Source organism: Sardina pilchardus, chromosome 17 (assembly GCF_963854185.1).
Source record: "Sardina pilchardus chromosome 17, fSarPil1.1, whole genome shotgun sequence".
In the NCBI taxonomy this organism is placed as follows: Eukaryota; Metazoa; Chordata; class Actinopteri; order Clupeiformes; family Clupeidae; genus Sardina; species Sardina pilchardus.
In genome coordinates, this window is record NC_085010.1 from 29,836,450 (window position 1) to 29,862,455 (window position 26,006).

The 26,006-nt window shown below is 45.2% G+C and overlaps 2 protein-coding genes across 4 annotated transcripts; one reads left to right on the top strand and one right to left on the bottom strand.

Moving 5' to 3' along the window:
• Positions 1 to 1,665: 1,665 nt before the first annotated feature.
• On the top strand, positions 1,666 to 15,399 carry cax1 (cation/H+ exchanger protein 1). The gene is made up of 20 exons (XM_062518687.1): positions 1,666 to 1,917; positions 2,694 to 2,852; positions 3,517 to 3,623; positions 3,756 to 3,864; positions 3,995 to 4,111; positions 4,233 to 4,294; positions 4,717 to 4,905; positions 5,332 to 5,517; positions 5,630 to 5,726; positions 6,378 to 6,519; positions 7,061 to 7,244; positions 7,942 to 8,041; positions 8,149 to 8,267; positions 8,549 to 8,586; positions 9,195 to 9,325; positions 11,699 to 11,823; positions 13,943 to 14,037; positions 14,134 to 14,212; positions 14,352 to 14,460; positions 14,739 to 15,399. The coding sequence occupies exons 1-20, from the start codon at positions 1,845 to 1,847 to the stop codon at positions 14,810 to 14,812; spliced, it is 2,295 nt and encodes a 764-aa protein (XP_062374671.1). The 5' UTR covers positions 1,666 to 1,844; the 3' UTR covers positions 14,813 to 15,399.
• A 557-nt stretch (positions 15,400 to 15,956) lies between these two features.
• On the bottom strand, positions 15,957 to 25,872 carry klhdc10 (kelch domain containing 10). 3 transcript variants are annotated; one of them, XM_062518531.1, is made up of 10 exons: positions 25,581 to 25,872; positions 23,191 to 23,283; positions 21,647 to 21,868; positions 20,999 to 21,153; positions 20,521 to 20,669; positions 20,293 to 20,377; positions 19,844 to 19,910; positions 19,687 to 19,734; positions 19,421 to 19,560; positions 15,957 to 18,656 (listed from the first exon to the last, which is right to left on the bottom strand). In XM_062518531.1, exons 1-10 carry the CDS (start codon positions 25,663 to 25,665, stop codon positions 18,447 to 18,449), a joined length of 1,254 nt encoding a protein of 417 aa, XP_062374515.1. In that variant the 5' UTR covers positions 25,666 to 25,872; the 3' UTR covers positions 15,957 to 18,446. The 3 variants fall into 3 exon arrangements, with proteins under 3 accessions (XP_062374515.1, XP_062374514.1, XP_062374517.1); XM_062518530.1 differs by lacking the exon at positions 25,581 to 25,872 and adding an exon at positions 24,518 to 25,572; XM_062518533.1 differs by lacking the exon at positions 23,191 to 23,283 and having other exon boundaries at positions 25,581 to 25,871.
• Between the last annotated feature and the right edge of the window lie 134 nt (positions 25,873 to 26,006).

Below are 26,006 nucleotides of genomic sequence, written 5' to 3' on the forward strand. Positions count from 1 at the left end.
ACAGTGGCAGCCTGACATTGAAACTATAAAGGGAAGGTGGAACAGATGGAGCCTCTTGCCATGCAGTGAGCTAACAGGAGTCCAAGAGCCGGGTCCTCAAGAGTCTTGCAGGCATCAGAACTACCCCCCCCGGGGTGATATTTTAGTTTGAGGGACTAAAAACACAAAACTGTGCTGTTTTGAACTCATAAAGCTGTTATGGTTTGGTACGGAGGACTCTGCAGCCGTTTGTGAGAAAATCAATTCTAAAATCATCAATTCTATCAAAGGGACCTATCTGTAATACTTTTTTGATAGTAAAATTGTTGTGAGCGCCATCAATATTTTGGTACTGCAATACTGTCGGTGACGGATGATATCTATTGATGCCAGACATTTGGAACTGACTAATATTTACTTTATGTTGCCTGGTGCACACACACAAACTCTTTGCCTTGTTATATGTGAGGTGGTAGAATAATCTACCAGTTTTGTTATCTGTTACAACATCAAAAAAGACATTTAAAAGATACTGAAATGGCAATGGCATTATGTTTTAACAATGATTTTACGCCATTGGATGGAACGTTATTTGTACAGTTTGTAAAGGGCATATTTTTGTATTGCAGTGTAGGTTTTACATATTTCTTTGTACTATCAACTTGCATACTTGGACATGAATCACGATCATGATCAGCTTGCATGTTCTGTCTGTTGCTGAAAAGTTTGCTGCGTTTTTTGTTTTTTGTTTTTAAAGAGTGTAGTTTTATATTGATGTAGTCTTTTTTTCCCTTTTGTCTGCAATTGTTATGATTATTACATGTCTGCATTCTCATCTGTTTTAATTATATAGTTATGTTTTGAATAACTTCACAATATCCAATCAAAAAAGGCATCAAATGAAAAGGATAATGTGGTAAGACAGTACTGTAAAATTTGCAAGAGCTGCAAAATACTAACAAAAAGCTCACTTTCACAAACAGTTTATCAGAACACTGCATAATACTGAATTATTTTTTAGATGTAAAAGATTTTTAAGAACTGAACTGATTTTTTTAAATGGACCTTTTAAACGAAAAGTACGATTTCTTGCCAGAAAAAAAGGAACAAAAGTATCATGAATATAGGCATATTAGCCTACACTGTACAATCTCTGTTACGACTATTGATATTGGTATTATGAACCACAAGCATCCAGTGTTATGCTAAGGAGTAAGGACACAGTGTTAGGTGAAGGCTCTCACAGGCACCTCTTCAGTCTGGGGTAGTCTGCTGGGGCTACAGATCCCACACCATAAAGTTATGAGTATAGGCCCATAACAGTACATTCAATGTCATATCATGTGCTGTGCTAATTGCACTTGATAAGTGGGTTCTAAAATTATATTTGATGTCCAACCACGCAGCTGTTTTTATGTTTGTGTCAATAAAGTAAAAGAGTCAACGCGCTTTCTGTCAGTATGCAGGCTCACTTAATTGCGTAATGAAAAACTATTGGGCCTACCGTGGTTTGATGACCACAGGCTGTCAACAACACTCAACAGTTTTACACAACTGTGCGCTAAAGATTGCAGTTCAAGTTGGTAAAGATGGCAGATGCGCCGTGAGTTTTCCAGAATTACCTGGAAGTCAATGAGGGGAAAAACTTCTGGATGTTTTTAAAACTTATATCAGAATTACTTCAAGTCCCAGAATGCAAGACGAGGAGGAGAGAAATAGACCTACCCAGGTCAGATGGGTGATGGGCTAATCAGTCCGTCTTTCGGTGGAGCAGAGCAGTGGAGTGTGAGGATGAGTCGTTAGACTACTCAGCATAGCCTTCTACCTACTGTACCTCAGTCTAGAAACGGACAAATCAGACAGGAATGTCTCACTGCAAAGGCAACGCGTCTGCAGATGGGCAGAGACGCAGACGTAGGACCACAACGGAGAGTTCAGGTGGGTCTTAAGCCATATAAAACTTTTCTGTCATTTGTTTTAATTATTATATTAATTTCTCAGTCTAACATGCGTGTGTTTGTATATGCATCTTTTTCTAAGTTGCATTTTTTTCTGGGTCCAAGAGAAAACAAACGTAGGATAAATGTGATACAAGACAGACAGACCGAATTTTTTTTTTAGTCAATTAGAAGACACCTGCAACTACTAATTATTGTTGCCAATACCACCTGCTATTTAATGGTCGCATAAGGGAAGAACGAAGTGCTCCTCTTGACATGATATTAGTGCTAGTTTGTTCAAATGTTTCATAAGATGGTTACATTGATTTCCTTAGACCTGGGGGAAAGCATAAAAGCTCTTGACGTTCAGATATCAGCCTATGCGGTATTTCAGTGGAACCAAAGTCAGACATGGAAAAATACACATTTCTGAATAGTGTGGGAATTCCTACTGAGATTTTTGATTTGTTGTAAGTATATTGACGAAGTGTTCTATATGTAAAACCTTCTGCCATGTGTTACCGTGACAGTGACCCACCATATCTTGTAGGCTATGCATGTGATCTGTCAGGAGTGATTTGTTAGTTACACATAATCAGAACTGGAACTCTGTAGGCCGACCAGCAGTCTGGTACAAGGGGTTGTTCCAAAGATCATGAGAAAATCCTAAATGTAGCGATGCCTGTTTGGCCCCCTCAACTTTGTGGTGACTCCTCTCCCCTCCTCCTCATCTGCTTTTCACCCCTCTCCCTCCTCTCCCTCACCCCTCCACAGATCACCACTGGGACTCTGAGTGTAGAGCTCACCGCCGTAGCTCCGTGTGTGACCGACTGTGTGTGCCAACACTCCAGTCAGATGTGACTGGCACTCCCTCTCCATGTGCCTCGCATCAGCTTGGCCAATACACGCCAAAATGCCTGTCCGTACCCCGAGGTAAGGGTCATCTGGATGCTAAAATCCATTTTAGTGATCAGTCCTGGTGCCAGCAGGTCCTTGGCTCCAAGTCCATGATCTAAGCCAGTATTTATGGATACAAATTGATCTTCTGGCTGCCCTCTCATGCCAGAGAACTTTGTCCTAAATGACTGTTTATAATTATAATGCCAGTTCAGTCTGCTTAAACCCCACATGCAGTATCTGTGGTGTCGTGTTTGCACTTTTTCTTTTTCATTTGATTGTGCTTTTAACCAACATGTGCTTCTGCTCTTCCCCTTCTTCCCTCCTCCCACTCCACTTCCCTCTCTTCTCTTCTCTTCTATCTGCTCTTCTCTTCTCTTCTCTTCTATCTGCTCTTCTACCACTTCTCCTCCATACCTCTACTTGCACTTAATATGTTGGCATTCCTATCCTCTGGTAGTATGGACAGATACAGTGGTAAACTCTTAGCTATATCTCTTGTGCATTGTAGTTAAACGTTATTCTAACTCTAGCTGTAGCCCTGTACCTTAAAAGTTTAAATGTTAAAATGCTTAAATGTTAATAGCCTAAATGTTACTCCATTGCTGTAAGTCGCTTTGGACAAATGTGTCCACCAAATGAATAATGTAAATGTCCTCTAAGTCTGTGTTATGGATTCCAAATCACTGCTCGTACTCAGGATGCACGTCGCGGTGTATCGATGACTGCTGTCAGGAGGGCAGCTGCCGGACCACCATCCGAGCAGAGAACGAAGTGGAAGCACACAGGGAGGCCAACAACTACAGAGTAAGCGGTTACACGGAGTCTCTCTCAAGCACACACTTTCAAGTTCACTCGGCTCTCAACCGAATGTGTAAGACATTCCACCGTGTTGTGGACCTGTGTACTGCATGTTGAGTTGTGTACCTTTGTGTCCAGTTTGGCTTTCGGAAGTGGAAGAGTCATGTGACTGAGCGACCCTTTGAGCACCGGTCGGAGGATATCAAGGAACTCTATTCGGATCTGAACTTCATCAAGCCAGTCAGAGGTGGATGTCTAAAGCTGCCCCCCGTGTTGCACTACAGTGCAGCTGGCAAATGTTCATTTTGAATATTGACTTAATCACTTAATTCAGATACACATTTTTAATATACACTAAGGATGTTCTCTTTTCACAGGTTCTCCCATCAGTGTTGGAAATATAGTGTACTTGTTTTTGTTTGGCTGGTGGATCTCTTTAGTCTACTTACTTGTTTGTATTCTAATGTTCATCAGCATCATTGGATTCCCCTACGGTACGTACTCTGTTTCTTGAATTTAGAACATTTGCTCTAGAATATTCTTTTCGTCTTAGAATTCTTACTAAATGTCTGAAAATGCTGCCAACTTGTGAATCTCTTAACAATGTGATTTTAGGGAAGCTGTGTTTCAAATTGGCATGCTATTTTCTGTGGCCTTTTGGAAAAGCGATTCAAAAGGTAACGTGATCTCATAATGCCATGGCATGTTTTGCAAAACATCTCTAGTGTATGAAATGTATTTCTGTTGTGTTAAAGCACTGTAATTCAAAATGCAGATGAAGACAGAAATATGCTACTTTATGCCTCCAGAAAGCCTTCGGTATGTCTGCATTTTTGGGTCTGGCTTGTGGGGTTGCAGAAGCAGTTTTGTCACAGCAACCTCAGTGCAATCAGTCTGTTGCACAATTTGTTCTCATGATGACAGAACTTTAGTACAAAACACAGAAAGTAGTGCAGCATGTAAACTGTAGAGATTTTGGTAATCTGAGGCTGATTAGATGGATGTAGGTTCCTTTGCCGTAAGACAATTTCTTTCTTTCTTTCTTTATGCAGAAAGAACAGACTGACTCTCTTCCCCTCCCTTTCCCTCCTTCCCTTAGACGAGTCGTGTGGTTAAAGACTGTTTGAAGTCCTCTGACTGTGAAGCCATCCCTGAGGAGGACTCAACTGAGGCGACTCCTCTGATGAAATCCTCTTCCTCTGTGGCCGTTGAGACTGTCCCCGTCCCCGTTCCCATCCCCGTCCCCGTCCTCGTCCCCGTCCCTCCCCCACAGAGGCCCACATACTGGGTGAGTCTCTCCTCCGTAGACGCAGCATTGGCTTAACCTTTGCACACTACCCCATCTGTTCAAGTTGGCCATCACTGGCTAGATTCTAATATTTTTCCAACAGCAAAGGGCAACCAGTTGCTTGTGTCAGTAGATCTGGGGTCCGTTTCCCAAAACCTTAGTTGGTTGCCAATGGGAAATTGTATTGGAACCAACCAAGTTGCTAACTTAGTTGGCAACTATGGGTTTGGGAAACGCGCCCCTGATTGCCATTAGTTCACATTGTGTGTGTGTGTGTTCAGTTGACGAAAAGACAAATATACATATATATACAAACGTTCCTGCCACACACTGAAATGCTCATTGGAGAGGTGAAATGAGTCGGTGGGGTCCATCTGTGTGCTGTGTGTTCCACCTGTGTGCTGTGTGTGTCCCCTTGTGTGGCAGTGCCGGGTCAGCACCTATGTGTGGCTGCTGCTGGGCTTTCCTCTGCTGGCCCTGGTGCACTGCCTGGCCTGCTTCCTCGCCTGGCTCCTGGTCTTCGCCATCCCCGTGGCCAAGATGAACGGCCGCACCCTGAAGACCATCCTGCTCATGCCTCCAGAGGAAGTCCATGTCCAAAAACTAGAGAAGGTCTCATTTCATCATCCCTCTACTTTGGCATGGCAGACCCATCTTCTTAAAATAGCTACTGAGGTTTCCTCCCCAGAGGGAGCTGATCACTGTCTGTGTCTATTTTTTACAGCAAGGCTATGAGACTACAGTGATCCTGTGCTGCTATCATGCCTTCAACTGGAACTACTACAAGTATAAAGTGGATGGCATCAATGTTTTCGCTGTCAGTATCCTTTGAAAAAAGTTCTGTTGTGCATGGATTTCAATCATATTTGCTGATTACTTCAGCCCATTGTTGAAATCTGAACGTTCTGTGTCATACACACCACTCCCTGCTTCTCTCTCTCTCTCTCTCTCTCTCTCACTCTCTCACTCTCTCACTCTCTCACTCTCTCACTCTGTCACTCTGTCACTCTGTCACTCTCTTCTCTCTCTCTCTCCCTCTCTCTCTCTCTCTCTCTCTCTCTCTCTCTCTCTCTCTCTCTCTCTCACTCTCTTCCCCTCTCTCTCCCCCTCCCTCCTCTACACCGGGCACATAACTGAAGCATTGTGTCATCATGTCTGGTGTAACCAGTTCCATTGATTACAGTGGAAGCTAATTGTTGCAGCATACACTCTGCAAATGGGACATTTCAGTCATGCCTGTGTGGCCTGCCTGTTACCTCTTTGCTCTGACGCAGGCTTGTCCTGATCGAAGCCTTAATGAATGAATTGTGTGTGCATGTTTTTTATGACTAAGTTGCCAGGTGAATGTCACTAGCAGTTACCCATGATGCACATGCGATCACACATGCTTCTGCACACTCTGAATGATTGTATTTATTGCCGTCTCCATTTATGCTAGTTATGTGTTTGTTGCCAACCTTAATGGCATCCAGACCTGCTCCCCCTGGTGATTGTCACCATTGTGATTGGCTACGTTGACCGAGAGAGCCACTACGTCAGCGCCGAGGCCAAGTTTGCCACCGCGGTCAGCTCCATCATCCCGCTCTCCTACTACATTGGCATGGGCATTGCCAGGTGAGCACGTGCTCTTGCATCATGCATCGGAGTCTCTCCTGGGTTTGCTATTGTCAACTTGATAAGAGAGATCTGACCGTTCTCTCGAGTGAGTCAGTGAATATTTGCAACAACTCGGTGGATGCAGCGTGGTGAGGGAAAACAAGTTGTATATTCAAATGCACACTTTCATACTCACATTGTTTTTGGGGACAAAATGTCTACCCAATGACTGGATTCCAAGGGAATTCTTCTTCAGTGGACCAGTTTAACAAATGAAGAGTTCTTTTCCAAAACGCTATATCCACCATTTTAATGAATTTTCATAAATCATTTTTTTTTTCACATTTTGTTTTCCAAGTTATTTCAGTGGAACTGTATTGGTTTATGTTTAGATGATTGATCTTCACTCAATCAAAACAAAACAACTGCATTTTTATTGATATTACCTGAAACACACAATTAAATAACATGACTTTTTAATGTTTTCAAACATGGATTTATAGCGTTTTGGAAAAGAGCTCTTCAAATGAACATGTGCGTTTGTCTTTGGTTCTGGCAGCATCTCGGCGCAGAGTAACTTTGCGGTGGGCGCGGTGGTGAACGCCACGTTTGGCTCCATCACGGAGATGACCTTCTACATCACCGCGCTGCTGATGGGCCACCGCGCCGGGAACAAGTGCTACGAGGAGATCGTCAAAGCCGCCCTCACCGGAACCCTGCTGGGCTGCATCCTCTTCATCCCCGTGAGCTTATTATTATTAGTAGTATTATTAGTATTATTGGTATTATTAGTATTAGTAATAATAATGCTTATTTGGTATGGACATAGCAATTACATTGGACAAACCAGATGCATTGTTTTGAGTGTTTTAGCACAGGTGCTAATTCGCAACACTTGTCCATAGGCGGCTATTAGACTTGTTACACTGACAACACGGTGCCAGTCTTTAGCCATCATCTACTGATGAGCGTGATTATCTCCTTATGTGACTTTCTCAAAGAGACCGTATGCTTTCCAGCACCATTATAGTGATTGTCACAGACTAAAAGTAGGAAATGGATAACTTTGCAGAACTGAACATTCATACATAAAAATGGAATTGAAAGAAAATAAATGTAGAAATATTAGACGTATATGTTGCTTTTTTAGAATGCTTGTAAAGTGTAAAGTTATACAAGTGTGTGGACAGATCAAATTATGCCAGTATTGCAGCTACAGCTCTGAGAACGCTCTTCTCACTGGACTTGATTAGTGACGAGTCTGTGCAAAGGTTTAAGCTTTAATCCCTTTAGTTGAAATCAGTTTTTGTCTAATTCTTTGAGACCCAGCAATTTATTGGATTGGACCTTATTGGATCTATTGAGCAGGATTAGAGTGCTCTATGTAGTGTGTGTGTGTGTGTGTGTGAAGGGGATGCTGTGCTGTGTGTCTCTCTGCAGGGCATCTGCATGATCATCGGGGGCCTGAAGCACAGAGAGCAACGCTTCAACAGTCGCTCTGCTGGAGTCAGCTCTGCTCTGCTTTTCATATCTGTAGGAGGTAAACACACACACAAACACACACACACACACACACACACACACACACACACTTTAGCCATCTTTTCCATACGTACCGGTGCTAACCGCACGTCAATGTGCCGGCAGGTGTGTTTGCCCCCACCCTCTTCTCTAAGGCCTACGGCAGGCTGGTGTGTGAGGGCTGCTCCATCGTCCAGGGGAATCTCACCGCTCCCTTCTCCTGCAACAACTGCCACTACGATCTGGTACAGAGCACTGATGTTTCATGTCCACAGGGCGGGAGCGTACCTATGTTCCCCAGGTCCTATGTTCCCTGGGTCCTATGTTCCCCACTTTGTATGGGACCGGGGAACATAGGACCCTTTTTTATTGCAACCGGGGAACATAGGACCCTTTTGGGAAAAAACGGGGAACATAACCCCCACAGGGCAGATTTCTCCCGCTCTCTGTTTGACTTTCTCAGATGGGGGAACTTGTGTGAATCTGAACCTCAATGATGCTTTTTCTTTATGATTATTCTCCACAGACGGAAAACAATTGGTCTTTGTTTCACTGCCATATCGAGTAAGTTTATTTACCTCTGCCAAGGAGCTATATGTTTTCATCGGGGACCGGCGTCTGTCTGTCTGTCTGTCTGTCTGTTAGCAAGAAAACTCAAACAGTAATGGATAGATTTAGATGAAATTTTCAGGGAAGGTCGGACATGCCCCGAGGAAGATACGATTATGGGAGTGATCAGTACTTCCGTCGGGATTCCAGAGGCGTTTATGTATTTAGCTTAGTGGTGTAATGGCATGGTATGGCCACGTGGTGGCGATCTGAGTTCAAATGTATGACAAACTAGGAAGAACAATGCAGGCGGAGGTCTGCGCTCTCTGAGTGCTTTTCTAGTTCAAAAATGTCATAAGGTGCCTCTCATTCAGTCCTCCCTCGCTCCTCGGGCCTCGATCTTCACTGATCTACATAAAGAATGATGGGGCGGCAACAATGGGATAGTCTATCCCTTCTTCTATCTTTCTTTATGTAGATCAGTGAGGATCGAGGCCCGAGGAGCTAGGGAGGACGTATAAACGCTGAATGAGAGGCACCCATAGTCTGATTTGATGCAAGAATGACTGCCCATCGTCTGTGTTAACTGCTCATAAATGGCTCCTGCCTCTCTGCATCTCTAGGCCTCTGGTGTACACTATTTCAGTGCTGCTGCCGGCTGCATACCTCATCGGCCTCATCTTCACCCTGAAGACCCACTCCCATATCTATGATATCCACATCAATGATGACAATGGACAAGGCCATGGCCATGGTAAGTCTCCGCTGTGAGTCTCCGCTGCGCAGGGCCTTTCCAGTCTTACGTTTGACCTCATGTGTTTGTCTGTGTGTGTGTGATCCCTTGAGTTCATCGTGTGTGTTTTTGTATGCCTGTCTCCCTCTCTATTCTCTATTATGTAGGTCATTGTAGCACAGCACGTTGTTCTGTTCCTTATCACTGGGACAGGTATTTGTGTGTGTCTGTAATGAGCACTGCTTGTGCGTGTTGCAGTGGTCCACTGGTCCAGGCTGCGGGCGCTGGTGGTGTGTGTGTGTGTGTGTGTGTGTGTAATGAGCGCTGCTTGTGTGTGTTGCAGTGGTGCACTGGTCCAGGCTGCGGGCGCTGGTGGTGTGTGTGTGTGTAATGAGCGCTGCTTGTGTGTGTTGCAGTGGTGCACTGGTCCAGGCTGCGGGCGCTGGTGGTGTGTGTGTGTGTGTGTGTGTGTGTGTGTGTGTGTGTGTGTAATGAGCGCTGCTTGTGTGTGTTGCAGTGGTCCACTGGTCCAGGCTGCGGGCGCTGCTGGTGTGTGTGTGTGTGTGTGTGTGTGTGTAATGAGCGCTGCTTGTGTGTGTTGCAGTGGTCCACTGGTCCAGTGTGTGTGTGTGTGTGTGTAATGAGCACTGCTTGTGTGTGTTGCAGTGGTCCACTGGTCCAGGCTGGTGGTGTGTGTGTGTGTGTGTGTGTGTGTGTGTGTGTAATGAGCGCTGCTTGTGTGTGTTGCAGTGGTCCACTGGTCCAGGCTGCGGGCGCTGGTGTGTGTGTGTAATGAGCGCTGCTTGTGTGTGTTGCAGTGGTCCACTGGTCCAGGCTGGTGGTGTGTGTGTGTGTAATGAGCGCTGCTTGTGTGTGTTGCAGTGGTCCACTGGTCCAGGCTGCGGGCGCTGGTGGTGTGTGTGTGTGTGTGTGTGTGTGTGTGTGTGTGTGTGTGTAATGAGCGCTGCTTGTGTGTGTTGCAGTGGTCCACTGGTCCAGGCTGCGGGCGCTGCTGGTGTGTGTGTGTGTGTGTGTGTGTGTGTGTAATGAGCGCTGCTTGTGTGTGTTGCAGTGGTCCACTGGTCCAGTGTGTGTGTGTGTGTGTGTAATGAGCACTGCTTGTGTGTGTTGCAGTGGTCCACTGGTCCAGGCTGGTGGTGTGTGTGTGTGTGTGTGTGTGTGTGTAATGAGCGCTGCTTGTGTGTGTTGCAGTGGTCCACTGGTCCAGGCTGCGGGCGCTGGTGTGTGTGTGTGTGTGTGTGTGTGTGTGTGTGTAATGAGCGCTGCTTGTGTGTGTTGCAGTGGTCCACTGGTCCAGGCTGCGGGCGCTGGTGTGTGTGTGTGTGTGTGTGTGTGTGTGTGTGTGTGTGTGTGTGTGTAATGAGCGCTGCTTGTGTGTGTTGCAGTGGTCCACTGGTCCAGTGTGTGTGTGTGTGTGTGTAATGAGCACTGCTTGTGTGTGTTGCAGTGGTCCACTGGTCCAGGCTGGTGGTGTGTGTGTGTGTGTGTGTGTGTGTGTGTGTGTGTGTGTGTGTGTGTGTGTGTGTGTGTGTGTGTGTGTGTGTGTGTGTGTGTGTGTGTGTGTGTGTGTGTGTGTGTGTGTGTGTGTGTGTGTAATGAGCGCTGCTTGTGTGTGTTGCAGTGGTCCACTGGTCCAGGCTGCGGGCGCTGGTGTGTGTGTGTAATGAGCGCTGCTTGTGTGTGTTGCAGTGGTCCACTGGTCCAGGCTGGTGGTGTGTGTGTGTAATGAGCGCTGCTTGTGTGTGTTGCAGTGGTCCACTGGTCCAGGCTGCGGGCGCTGGTGTGTGTGTATGTAATGAGCGCTGCTTGTGTGTGTTGCAGTGGTCCACTGGTCCAGGCTGCGGGCGCTGGTGGTGTGTGTGTGTGTGTGTGTATGTGTGTGTGTGTGTAATGAGCGCTGCTTGTGTGTGTTGCAGTGGTCCACTGGTCCAGGCTGGTGGTGTGTGTGTGTGTGTGTAATGAGCGCTGCTTGTGTGTGTTGCAGTGGTCCACTGGTCCAGGCTGCGGGCGCTGGTGTGTGTGTGTGTGTGTGTGTGTGTGTGTGTAATGAGCGCTGCTTGTGTGTGTTGCAGTGGTCCACTGGTCCAGGCTGCGGGCGCTGGTGGTGTGTGTGTGTGTGTGTGTGTGTGTAATGAGCGCTGCTTGTGTGTGTTGCAGTGGTGCACTGGTCCAGGCTGCGGGCGCTGGTGGTGTGTGTGTGTGTGTGTGTGTGTGTGTGTGTGTGTGTGTAATGAGCGCTGCTTGTGTGTGTTGCAGTGGTGCACTGGTCCAGACTGCGGGCGCTGCTGGTGTGTGTGTGTGTGTGTGTGTGTGTGTGTGTGTGTGTGTGTGTGTGTGTGTGTAATGAGCGCTGCTTGTGTGTGTGTGTTGCAGTGGTGCACTGGTCCAGGCTGCGGGCGCTGGTTGTGCTGATCATGGCTACGCTGCTGATGGCTGCCTGTGCAGACCTGATCACAGAGAACATCCAGCCAATCATCTCCCACTCCAGCATCTCACAGGTCAGGCCTCACTTTTGGTTGGTGCATTTTCATGTAATCAAGTCCAGTTAGAAGAGAGTTCTCGGGGGGCGCTGTGGCACAACAGGCTACAGCGCTAATACCACATACGGGTCCGAGTGCCCACGGGGACCCAGGTTCGAGTCCGACCTGCGGTCATTTCCCGGTCCCACCCCATCTCTCTCTCCCACTTGTTTCCTGTCTCGCTCTTCACTGTCCTATGAATAAAGGCAAAAAAGCCCAAAAAATATACTTTAAAAAAAAAAAAAAAAGAGAGTTCTCAGAGCTGTAGCTGCAATACTGGCATCAATTTGATCTGTCCACACACTTGTAGAACTTTACAACTTACAAGCATTCTAAATTTGTCTAATATTTCTACATTTATTTTCTTTCAATCCCATTTTCATATATGAATGTTCAGTTTTGCAAAGTTATCCATTTCCTACTTTTAGTCTGGTACTATCACTATAATGGTGCTGGAAAGCATTATGGTCTCTTTGAGAAAGTCACTCTAAGGAAGTAATCACGCTCATCAGTAGATAATGGCTAAAGACTGGCATCGTGTTGTCAGTGTAACAAGTCTAAAAGCCGCCTATGGACAAGTTTTGCGAAATGGCACGCGTGGATTTCTTTATCTTTGTCTCTCCTCGGTTTGCTTTGAGATGAGTGGCATAATAATAGTTAGTAGGTGCAGCTTCTAAATTACAGCAATTGTCGAAACTGAGTGGGCATGTAGACCCACTAGACTGAGGAAGAACAGAGGCTTTTGATTCAAGGGGGCTACTTTCCCAAGCCTCTGAGAATTTGGCAGCCAAAACTTGTGTGTCTATATCTTGTAATGTAAAGGTTCACTACTTCATTCTTCAAGTGCTTGCCACATTCCATCCGGGGTGCTGCAACTAACTTTTTTCACTACCTTAAAAGACATGCATGTGCACATATCTCATGATGTACGTAAAAGGTTAAAAGTTTACAAAACTTGTCTATCTTGTGATGTGAAGGTTCACTACTACATTTTTGAAATGCTTGACAAATTCCATGAAATTCCAGCCATAGGGGATGCTGCAACTAACTTTTTTCACTACCTCAAGACATGCATGTGCACATATCTCATGATGTACGTAAAAGGTTAAACGTCTACAAAATGTGGCATGCTGAATTACCAGGACAGTCTTTGCATGCACACTGAATTTCACCCAATTCTGTCCATAGGGGGCTCTGCAACTGACCCATTTCAATAGTTGCTTTGACCACTATGATCACTGCATGTGGATGTGCACATGTGAATTTGCACATTCAATCTGTTTGGGAGATATTTGACACACCTGCACACCGGCACACAGGCCCTGTAGGTCAGGGATACTGCATAAAGTACTGTAAAACCACAAAGTAAGCTCCCTATAAGTTGATCATTGAGAGACCCGGCTACCATAATAATTCACAAAGGGACCCAGTCTGAATGTCTCATTATAAACAGACTATACTTAAAATGTAGATTTTGCATGTAGTGTGACGTCCTTGAATGTCTGTGTGTGTGCATCAGTGACATGGGCTCTACAAGGAATTCTAAGCTCCATGACCGAATTTTCACTCAGACTTCTCCACCCACCTAAGTTTAAACAACCAAGTCAGAATTATGAGGCTAGTCTTGGGCTTGGTGAATGTAGACTTTAACGTTCTGATTTCAATTGCAAGGGTTTTTGAAGCAACACTAAAGCACTTTTCCTTTGTCACACACACGCTATTTGTTTATCCAGCAAATAACAATATCCACAGACAAGGTAGAGTATGTTGCTTCGATGTCGCAATACATCATACTTTCATATCATCAAATCATGCAAGTCAAATTTGTAGTTTCTTATGTCTCATTCCATCAAACTGCGGAGCCGCTCCCCGATCTGGGGGGCAGCCAAGGAGACTTGATTTCCCAATCCATCCGTGTGCTCTTTGGGTAACAGGTGGCAGCACCATACGGCAGTCGAGCCATACAGCTATGCGGTGTATCTAGATTGAGAAATATGAATCTAGTGTTCAGCAGAATGAAGGTACACATCAACTCTGAGAGTGTGTCTTATTGGGTGAGATATGATCAATTTGGTTGGCCCCTTCTCTTCCACCACAGTATTTTGTTGGAGTGACTGTGCTGGCGATGGTTCCAGAACTCCCGGAGATTGTCAATGGAATCCAATTTGCTCTTCAAAACAACATCAGTCTCAGGTGAAGCGAGTGTGCCTTTTTGAGCTTCAATGAATCAGGCATTTAGAATATCAGCTCTACTCCTCTAAACATGTCTCCTTTGCCTTTGCAATCTAGTCTGGAGGTAGGAAGCTGTATTGCAGTGCAAGTCTGTATGATCCAGATACCCTTGTTAATCTTGTTCAACGCTTTTTATGTAAGTGCTTTATCTGATACCCTCTATCTCTTCTAAATCAGTTCTGTTTTTTTGTAGATGTTTGATGAAATGATTCTGTGGTGAATTGAACAGAATACCGCCTAAACATTCTTATTGTCTCCACTTTCATTGGCTCCAGGACGTTGGCTTCGTTCTCATATTCAGTGACTTGCACCTGTGGGCCAGCATTTTTAGTGTTATATTGGTGAACTACATCTTCATGGACGGAAAGTGTGATTACTTTCAGGGTGAGTATAGTGCGTGTGTGTGTGTGTGTGTGTGGTGGGGACTGCACTATTCTCCCAGCCTAGGGCAGGATCCCAGGGACATAAAATTGAGATCAGAAATCGTCTGATCAGGAGCCCCACAATTCCTCTTGCCAGGCAGTATAGTTGTTCAGATTTAGATGAGAGTGCATTTTAATGAGCTGTGTTTGAACATGTTTGCGTGCGTGTGTTTTTAAGATCCATGACTCAATCCAGACATCTTCTGCTTTTTGTTTGTTTGTGTGTGTGTGTGTGCATAGGCACAGCCCTGGTGGTGGTCTACCTCATCTTACTGGCAGTATACTTCTTTGCCCCCTCTCCAATTGGCTGCTGAATGCAGTCATACACATTATGTAATTGGTCTGATGACCCCGCCAAGACTCTCCTACTTGTCGTCTTTGTGTTTTTCGTGTTTTTAAATATGTTTGTTTAACAAAGTAATGGAGCTCAAATAATGCAATGTACTCCTGTTCTGTTCGGTTAAACACTAGATCGCACCATAAGTGTGTCCTACTTTATGGTGACACACAGATATATTGGCTAAAATGTGGTGGGGCTAAAATGCAGAATGGTGCTTGCTCTGAAAAATCTCTGTTTGCTCAGTTTTATTGAAAAACTTTTCAGATGTCTTAGAAGAACTGTTATTTGTTTGTGATGTGACTGTTTTCCAAAAAATATTAAAATGCCTGTGTTGGCAAATACCATATAGAATTCATATAATGAACTTTAAAGTCAGCCTGCCATTATTTGCATGGTTTTCTTTATTCTGTTGTGATTTGTTTTACAGTTAATGTGTTGACCTGATCATTATATACTGTACATGATGTACACATATTTAGATTAGTAATACAGTATCTATGGAAATACAGTATCCATGTCATTATTAAGATGAATTACAGGTCCCTTAGAGTCCTAAATCGTTCCTTGAATCCTACGTTCCTTAATCACTGGGCAACAATGAAAACATAACAATAAAGTAAATATAATTTTCAGTAAATGTCCCCCTGATGTTCAGGCAATTGAGTTCACCATAGACTAGATAAGAATTATGGTTCTCCCCCATTTTGACAATAACTCACTTTTGACCTTAAAGGTGCTCTAAGCGATGTTATGTAGTTTCTAGGCTAAAACAATTTTGTCACATATACAGCAAACGGCACCTCACCATCCGCTAGCGGCGTGTGCCCTGAACACACGGTCAAAGAACACGGCCTTTGTGGACAGCCCAGGTTTCAAAAACAACTTGGTGCAGCCTGGACCATAAAAACATGAACTGTTTCAGCCAATCACCGATGATATCTGTGTTTAGTAGAGTTTCCATTTCATGAGAGGGAGTCGTGAACTAGCTGTTTTGTTTGAACGTTAAACAGAAGTGATGTTACCCAAAATCACTTGGAGCACATTTAACACCATGAGAACATCTGTAATAGTAACCTGAAAATACTGTATTAATGCATGAAGGAGCCATATTACCCATCTAGATGTATTGAAGGACTTTATTGATTCTTCCAACAATGAAAACACAAAACAGGTACACATTTACAGAGAATCGGTGACAGCCTTCAACCCATTTTCACTGCACAACAGGGATCCAAGTCTGAAGAGAGGGGTGTCTTATCTTCCACTCTGCCAAAGAGAAAAAAAAAAGTCCCAACTTCATGCACACAATGCTCTCATCATGCAGCCAGAGAAAAAAAAAAAAGAAACTGCATACTGGGTGGATAGAAAGAAGTGAAAAGGTTGGGTGGGCAGATTTAGATACGTATGTACGCACCCCGCTGCTGTTTCAAAGAGACCTCTTCCTGAGGGCTAACGCCAAATCACCGACAGCCTGGTCTGGTTTCAATTGAAGATTTCTGTTTGTGCTGTCCCTCCACAATCAACAACAGCCTTCTTCAGAATGTCCAGATGAGTTCCAGGGACAAGGGCCAGCACCAAGTTCTGTCCAGGGCTGGTAGGATATAGAGGCATTGCATCAGGGTGGAGTGCAACAGAGTTCCTAGATGCCAGACACCCTTTCCCCAGCCTTTCCACTTCACATTTCACACAGAGCTGGTGTTCCAACCGACAGTTGTCAGTTCCACAGTATCAGGAAACAAAAAGTAAGAACGCTACAAGGCCAATCATATTGAACTCAAGGTGCTGTGATATTTGGCATTGTGTACAGTACTGCTTCACTACAGCGTTGGGTCTTCCTCCATAGTGACTTCAGCATTTCTTTATTTTTTATTTTTTTCCAAGGGCAGCAGGTGAACTACTTCACTGGAGCAGCAGCACAATGACATCCAGCTACATTATTGTTGCTTTTTCATCATCCATGGACACACAGCATTCCATCTGCCAAACCTGATAAGGTTTTTTTAAAAAGTGCAAATGTAAATCCATACAGGCAGAGATTTACAGAAAAATAACTCACTGAAGACACAAATGAAATAGAAAGCCATGACTTTAACAGGATGCTCTGTTAGAGTGGCATAGGCCACACCTCTCTCAGTCTTGTCTTTTAATGAAGTAAGTTATTTTATTCCCCCTGTTAACACACTATGCTCCCAGGAGGTGTGATTCTGAACGACGGACACAAGCAATAAAGTGCTACTTTTCAGGCTCAGTGTCAACACCTTCCAGACATATAAATTAAACCTCTCATTTAGCAAAACAATTAAAACTTTACTTGGGGGGAGGAAAAGGCACGGCATCAGTTTAAAGTATGTCAGTCGTGTAGTTTCAGGGCTCTAAATGATTATTAAAAATGGCACAGGGCGGGTTGGGGATGGGATGGGTTCAATTTGCAACATGGCAGGGAGCACGTTTATTTGAATTCAATAATTTAAGAAGGAAAAAAAAAAACACCTCAGAAGCACCATATTCACAGTGATGTAACATTTGGTTTACATGACAACTGTACAGGGCTGTTTGTAAAGGAGAAAAACTGAACCAAAAATGGGATAACGAACAGTGTCTGATATTGTTAAAAGCAACACAGCCATTTATAGGGACTGCGTATGTCTGGTTGAACTCAGGTGGAAAAAAACAAAAAAAAACTGACCCAAAATTTAGTCAGGGTTGGCGTCTGTGACAGCAGACTTTAAAAGAGAGCAACTGTAGGCTAGTTCTTCAATCACTGAGCTCCATCCACTTAAACATGCACCAGAATCATCAAGCAGAATTAAGGCCTTCCATTTGGGTGTTAGGAAAAACAGCTACTCTGTGGTTATGATATTCCCCCCCACACAACGTGAGCCAGCTGGTTGAACGGAAATCATGAAACCCTTTCAAACATTCTTTCAAACAGCATTAGTCTTAAAAGAAACAATAATAATCTCACTCCAGCCCATCTTGGCCAGATGAGCAAGGACACCCGAACAAAACGTGAGTTCTGATGGCGCATGCCGCTTCAGCTGGCATAAGCATCCGTATATCCACCAAAACAAAGGAAGAAAAGAGAGAGAGAAAGAAAAAAAACAAAACGAGTTAAAAATGAGTAATAAAAAGTGTGAACCAAAGTATTGCCGTCCAGGCCTGTGTCAGGACAGGAGCCGGGCACGCTGGTCAGAAGCCAAAGGGGGTAAAACAAATCCACGGGCAAGAAGAAAATTCTGAGCACTTGAAACATTCCTCTTCAGCTATAGTTTGAATTAAAAAAAAAGAAGAAAAAAAAATTCTGCAAACGGCAGAAAAAAAGGAAGAATGGGCGATGAAAACAAAAGGCATCCCATAGTTCATTTGGTTTTAAGGCGGCTACGTTTGCAGTGCGCCTCCTCACTAGAGGGTCCGGGGCAGAGGGAGCATCGTGGAGAGAGTGAAGTCTCTTAAAAAACAAACAAACAAACAAAACAAACAAACAAATAACCTAAATCCTGTGCTCACTGTCCAGTCCGTCGTCCTCGCTCTGTACCAATCCTCTCTCGTCCGTCTCAGTCCTGTCCCCTGGCCGCTCCGAGGGCCCTGGCGTCTGGCTGCGCCGTGCGTCATTTCAGCCGCTCGATCAGTTCTTGCGTGAGGCCCAGGTTGAGCAGCTGCATGGTGGACAGGTGCGGCAGGTGGGGGAAGGCCTTGAGCAGCCGCTCCCAGCACAGCTCCAGCAGGCTGGGCACCACCAGCCAGATCTTGAAGAGCGAGCCGGTTCGCCGGTTCTCGTAGATGTTGACCACACCACCGTGGATGTACATACAACCCGCCTGATGGGAAGAGAGAGAGGGAGGGGAAATGAGCCGGTTAGATACCAGGGTCCATTACAACCAATCAACCAACAAATCAATCTCAAATCGCCAGTCTTGGTGAATCTATTCTGTTAAAGGGACACTTCACCTCACAGCTTTTCACACTGGCCACAACTGCACTAGGCTTAGGAACACTAGGCTTAAGGTTCAGAAATGTTACATATACGGCCCCAGTCGTGGCGCGACTGGCTGGGGCACCTGCACCGCACGCCGGCGACCCGGGTTCGATTCCCGCCCCGTGGTCCTTTCCAGATCCCACCCCTACTCTCTCTCCCTCTCGCTTCCTGTCACTCTACACTGTCCTGTCACATTAAAGGCATAAATGCCCCCCCCCCCAAAAAAAAGAAATGTTACATATACAAGCAACAGGGAGACACAGTTGAAAGGAGACACCATTGTACGTAGGCTTTGCATCTCAGTCAAGCTGGCCAAAACTGCACTACTCTTAAGAGTAGTGCAGTCTTGACCAGTGTGAAAAGCTGTGAGGTGAAGTGTCCCTTTAAGAGTAGTGCAGTCTTGACCAGTGTGAAAAGCTGTGAGGTGAAGTGTCCCTTTAAGAGTAGTGCAGTCTTGACCAGTGTGAAAAGCTGTGAGGTGAAGTGTCCCTTTAAGAGTAGTGCAGTCTTGACCAGTGTGAAAAGCTGTGAGGTGAAGTGTCCCTTTAAGACTAGTGCAGTTGTGGCCAGTGTGGAAAGCTGTGAGGTGAAGCACAGGGAGCTGACCGGCGTGACCGCAGCACAGTGGAAGTACGCAGGCTCTGGCATCATGGCGGGGAGCTTGGTCCACTGGAATGTCTGCAGGCTGATCTTCCACAGGTCGTCCTGGATTGTCTCGCCATTGTAGCCCCCACATATGAACACATCTGTGTGTGTGTGAAGACAGTTTAAAAGAGATGACGTTAGGAATTAATACTGTGCATCAAAACCACATGACGCGTATAAGGTGATTAATATCAATATTTAACAGCTTCAAAAGACTCGAGACTCACCACTCTTAATCTGTACACAGCTGTGACACCTCCTTGGAGCAGGATAACCTGTCATACAACACATCATGAGCAGGTGTATCTTTTCAGTGGATGATTACTACGGTTTTAATAGGAAAGTTATTCATGTTTTTCAAAGTCCAGTAACACTCTGACGTACCTATTCTTTCCTGAGGTTTCGTAACGATTTCTTCCCAGGAGTTAGTCTCCAAGTTGTATGCATGTATCTAGGAGAGATTGTGATGGAAGAAAATATAAGTACACAAGAAGAGCAATAGATATAATTTAGTTACGGATACAATTTGTAACACCCTAGAAATGTAGTTTAGCTTAGCATTTGTATACAGTATCTACCCAGGATTACATGAATGCAAATTGACAGGTGCAGAGGAAATTGTTCACCACAACAGGTGGTGTTTTGTTTCATATTAGTGTAGCAATGCAGGATACAATTGGGCATGCTTGGGACAAATATTCTGCCGTTGATGAGTCATTATTCTAAGAGAATATTCATAGTTGGGCAGAATTTGTGGTTTAAAGTGTGAATGTCTCAATGTTTGCAGATTGTACTAAAGTAAAGAGTAAGGAACATAACAGAGTTAGCCCTACTTTGTCTAAAGGGTAGGAAGTCCAGGAGGTTCCACCTCCCAGGATGTATATCCTCTGTCCGTCGTGTGCTATTTCATGCCTGTATCTGAGAGATGAAGAGAACAAGGGACAGAATGAGAAAGAATCACACACGGCCAAGTGAGTGTGCTTTGACGTAAATGAGCCAACTTCATCCCAGTTATCTCTGCGTTGGGAGGAGTTGAGCATCTGACCGCGCGCCCAGCATACCTCTCCTCAGGGAGATCGTCGGGGGGGTTGTTGGGCTTGAGGTGGATCCACTCGCGGGTCGTCAGGTCCAGCCGGTGGAGGTCTGTGCTGTAGATGTAGCCCGTCGTTCCCCCAAACACGTACAGGAAGCCGTTTATGATGACCATCGCCTACAAGAGCAGAACGTTCATGACTCAAGACCCGGGGTTGACAATCTTAAGTCCTGAGGTCCTCCATCACTGACAGTCTCCCAGCTCACCCCAGCTGTGCACACTTGATTGACATCAGTGTAATGAAAACGCTCTTGGTAAACTATAATGTGTTGAGATAATCCAGACTACCACTGATGCAGTCAAGAATCTGCCATGCCTCCAGAGCAGAGGAACATGGAGGAGATCACAGCAGGACTGACAACCTCTAGCATAGACGCTACATTAACAAATGGCTACACTGTATCAAATGTGGAACTAAAGCACATTTTGGATGCGCGCGTTTTTACCTGTCCATAGATTCGGTTTGGTTTCTTCCCCCTACAGTTTAGCAGCGACCATCGTTTGTACTTCACGTTGCAGACGTGAACGTCGTTTCCGTTGTTTTCACCAAATGGAATCCCTGTGCCGCCGAACACCAACAGGTTGTTTCCGTGCAAGACGGCTGGAAAGACAAGAGCCCGTCTGGCGGTTAGCCTAACAGCATTCTTACTGCGAAAGCCTGCACCAAAATCTGCTATTTGTCTTGCAGTGCCAAAAAAAACAAGAGCCAAGGGTGCAGATTTGTGGGATTTGTAGAGCGAGCCAGAACAAAATCACTCAGCACACCGTTTTTTTTGTCCCAGAAGAGTCAAGGACGAGGTCGGAGAGTTGTGTAACGTCTCAATTTAAAACATGCATTTTATGGTCACACTGACTGCCATCATTTGCAGCATGGCTTCATCAACATCATTCTCCTCCTGCACATCTCCTCCCCTCTCCCCCTCCTCTTCTCTCCCTCTTCTCCTCCCCTCTCCCCCTCTTCTCCTCCCCTCTCTCCCTCCTCTTCTCTCCCTCTTCTTCCATCCTCTCCCTCCTCTTCTCCTCCCCCCTCTCCCTCCCCTCTTCCTCCTCCCCTCTCTCCCTCAGCTTCCCCTCTCCTCGTCTCCCTCGCTCACCGGACATGGAGGCCAGCTCAGTGGGCATGTAGCCCTCGGTGTGGATCTGCTGCCAGGTGCCCGTGGCGAAGTGGTACCTCCACAGCTCACGGAAGAGCGGGTAGTCATCGTTCTCCGAGCCGCCCGACTCGTCGTAGTCCGGGTTGTAGCCACCGAAGACGTACAGGTTGCTCTGGTCTGCCACGCAGCGGTGGCCACTTCGGGCGGGAGGGGCACGGTGGCCTGTGGAGATAGCGGCACCTGACCGTGTTAACGCCACAACGCACCTGACAGCCGTATACACACACACACACACACACACACACACACAGTCTCCTGGAGAGCTGCGGTCCACCTGCAAGCCATTATGGGCTGCGAAAGTGGACCTAGTTCTCACGGCAGCACTAGAAAGAAAGTTTTGATTTTTTGTTTATTTGGAGGGATCCAGAGAACCTGGAAAATAAATTAACGGTTGAGTGGTTTCATAACAGTCACAGGCTGAACAGAAATATTTGTAAAGAATGGATCAAGGCTCACCCATGTTCACCCTGTGCATAATGTCTCAGCTGGCAAGACACGATTTACTATTAAAATAAATGTGAAGAGATGCAGAATTGTTACGGAAGCCATTCAATTAAGAGACAACAGAAACGGAAAGACCATCTTCATTTAGAGAACAAAACAGACACCAGCAGGTATCTTGCTGCGTTTGCTTGCGACACTCCCTTGGAGATAAGCGTGTTATCATTGACGAGATGGAACATGTCCTAAGAGAGCCAGACTAAAATTACGCAAGCTTCATCCCTTTGACGTGATCAGGCACATTCTATCAGCACTGGAGTCACATGTGACCAGTCCCCAAAACATGTCCAGACACCATAGATTAAATACCTTGCTACACCTGGGCATTTAAATCAATGTGCACGTTAAAAATAAGTCAAATAAGAACACCATTCAGTCTTTCACTTGGAGTGCTATTTCATCATCCACCCTCACAATAATGAAGCCTTGTCCAAGAATCCCAGTGTGCTACAAGGTGCTGTTCCATCACTGTGGTGGACTGACAAGCAAGGAAAACAAATAGAAAGGTGAGAGAATTGACATAAAAACACCACCCACACGCACATACATACTGCACATACATGCGCACACACACACACACACACACACACACGCATAGTGCATGAAGACAATGCACTCACTCAACATATACACTCATACAGCGTAGCTCATTGGCAGCACCTGGCCCCTCACTCATAGCGAGTCTGCAAGCCCCCACAGATTGCCTGAGAGGCGAAGGAGAGAAAGGGGAAAGTAGGGTAGGCCTGTACTAGGGTGAACCAAAGTGAACAGGACACGTCAGAGAAAGGGGGGGTAAGAATGACGGGGGACGTGAAGGGGGGGGGGGTGCTTCTAAACTCAGCTCCCACAACTTAAAGCTGGGGAAGGGGTGGGGGGTGCAGAAGGGTACAGAGGTCCTGCCTTTATATGGACTGGCTGGCTGGATTTTTTTTTTTTATCTTTTTTTTTTTAAGGTTTTGGCTCCAAGCTGGCATGTTACCCACCTTCTCTCAAAAACCTGTTAGGGATCCGCAGGCTGGGGCAAGGTTGGGTGAGGATGCGTCGAGCCTGAAGCCAGCGGACTCTCTTCTTAGAGCCTGTTACCACAGTCACCGCAGTAGGGGTCAGTCAGACGGACAAACGCAGGACAATGGGGAACACAGTAAACACACAGAGGCAGACCACAATACTCTCTCTCTCTCACACACACACACACACTCATTCTTTCACTCACACACTTTCTCAAGCATCACACCATCTCAGAGAGCCCTTTGTCATGACTGACTCAAGGCACGTTCATGGTCTGTGCATTCCAGTGTCTAGCCGACTGAGGTTTGCTAGCGTGCTCTTGAACCTATTTTGCACACGTGCGTGACTAAAGAACAGGCATAACTAGTCAGGGGGAAACATACGGGATACGTTTCATTCACTCAAACAAACAAAAAAAGGGGACAGTCAGTCTGATGCTCATAAAAACTACATCAAATCCTATGAAGACAAAGTGGATTTGTGTAGGATTACAAATGAAACAAAACAAAACAAAAACAGTCGTTTGTCAGTGTCTGGAACCAGCGGCATCTGTTGGGATTCTTCAGGCAAGTATTTACATTAGGATACACAAAACTCAAGTGTCTATCTAACACTAACTATCCAGTTCACTGGGCTTTGGCTGTCAACTCATCTTGTGTTGAGCAAACATGGCACGTTTGCCCATCAGAGCCCATGTGCAAACAACTGATAGCAGCGGGCAGGAGCAGGTAAAAGGCAGAGATAGGCTAGGGCTCAAATGTCCAGCCGACCATTTTCAGTGAGTTTCTGCAGATAAGGCCCAGGGTCAAACTCCTGCAAGACTCCCACACTGTACAACCGAACTCCAACATCAGCCCAGTCTCAGGCCAGTAAATAGGCCTAACTGCATTCATCACTATACATAACATGACAACAATGGAAGCTTTTGGCTATGTAACGCCTCTTACAACGGAGACATCTTGCACCTCCATCTGACAGTCAAACAGCCTACACATTTCTGTAATGCAGAGGCTATGTGTAAGTTTAACCTAAATCTAAAGTATATGATATCTGGAAGAAACATGATTTATATTAGTTTTGAGAATGAATTGAGTATTTTCCTCACTGGGCTTTGAGATTAGATCCCTCCCTTATACATAACTAGAGCTCCAGTTATTCCACATTGACATTTGTCTCCCTTCGCCCCATGGGGACCCTGGGTAAAACCACTTCCCGGCAAAGTTCACAGGAACTTGCTAAAATTTACATTCATATTTTATTTTTGTTAGAGAAAAGGCTGAATCCTTACAGCGAGTAACTTACAAAGCTCAAAATAATTGAGGAGCAGGACCGACTCGAACTTGCTCACCAATTTCACCCTATGCCAGGTGTATCCATAATGAATTACAGTCAACAGGTTAATATTTACATTTCTAAGACACCTCACCAAAATGGGGAACGTTGTGATTTCAATCATGTAGCTGCTAGGCCTACTTCTTGCGCAATGATTTAAACTCTTCATTGTGAGAGGTAGAACTTAATCAAAACAGACTACAGAACTAAACCAACACCACAATGGCAAAGATGGATAGGCCTAATCAAGAAGACTGGTGAGCAAACAAACAAGGCCATGCCTGTGTCATTAGCCCAGTTGTTCGGTTGGCTAGCGAATGCGGCTAATTCTGGGGTAGTATCACAACCTTTCAATTATCCATCAGAGGAAACACTTGCACCAAATTAACATAACACAGACACAAACATCCTCACACGGAAAAAAACATGTGCAAAGACTACAGCATATGATCTACCGTGGTATTATGTGCAAATATAACTGGCCGATTAATGTTTCATCCTTGCATAGCAACATGTAAAACAGCTGTTTGTTTTCTGGACTAACGTTAGCTAGATTTCTAGGTAGAGTGTCTCTGTGGTGTTACCGCCAGCATGTAGATGCTTTCAGTTGCTTTTACAAAAATGAAGCAACGTTGCTAATCAATGTGGAAATCCGTGAAGAGTAACGTTATGAATTTTGCAGCACACGTTGTCACTACGGCCGACAATGTCAGCAAATGTTACAGCCAGAGCCATTTTTGTTGCTAATGTAGCTAGCTAACCTAAGTGCCTATCCAGTATGCTAGCCGCTAGCAGAAGAGCTAGCTAGCTGATGTAAACATGACGCTACCGATCTAAAGAAACACTGCCTATGCTACTATTATTAAGTGGTCTATAAACACCATAGCAATCATTGATCGATGACACATATAGGACGAACTACTTCATCGGTCACTTATCTACGAGGAATATCTATCAGCTAGTGTTAATAAACTAAAAAGCTAGCTAGCTAGTCACCCAGCTAGGAAGCCTGTTCGTGTTGTTTTTGACTGACCTGCCACTCTGAGAGAAGGCCTCCCTGACAGTTTCACGAATTTATTCAGCTGGTCCGGACTGTGAGCACCTTCCTCGGCCGACATTTTTTGACAGAGTCAATACAATCATTAAACGACACGGGCGTATTAAAAAAATCCGGTTCGGATTGCTAGGAAAACAGTCCAGGCAGCCACACTTCCCATTCTTCCAAGAGGAAAACCATTCACAAATTTGCGCAAAGGTTGGCCAATCAAAAAGTCCGATGCGTTCTGCAGAGGCGATTGCTGCCGTGCATGCATGCACCGGCGCAATTTGAGAGATCCTTAACTTCTGTTATTACGCGGAAAATATTGTATCCTAAAGCAGATCGTCTGTTTTGGAATCCGTTAACATTCTTTGCCCAGTTGTATTAGAATTCAAGCATTCAAACAAAAACACGTTTTAG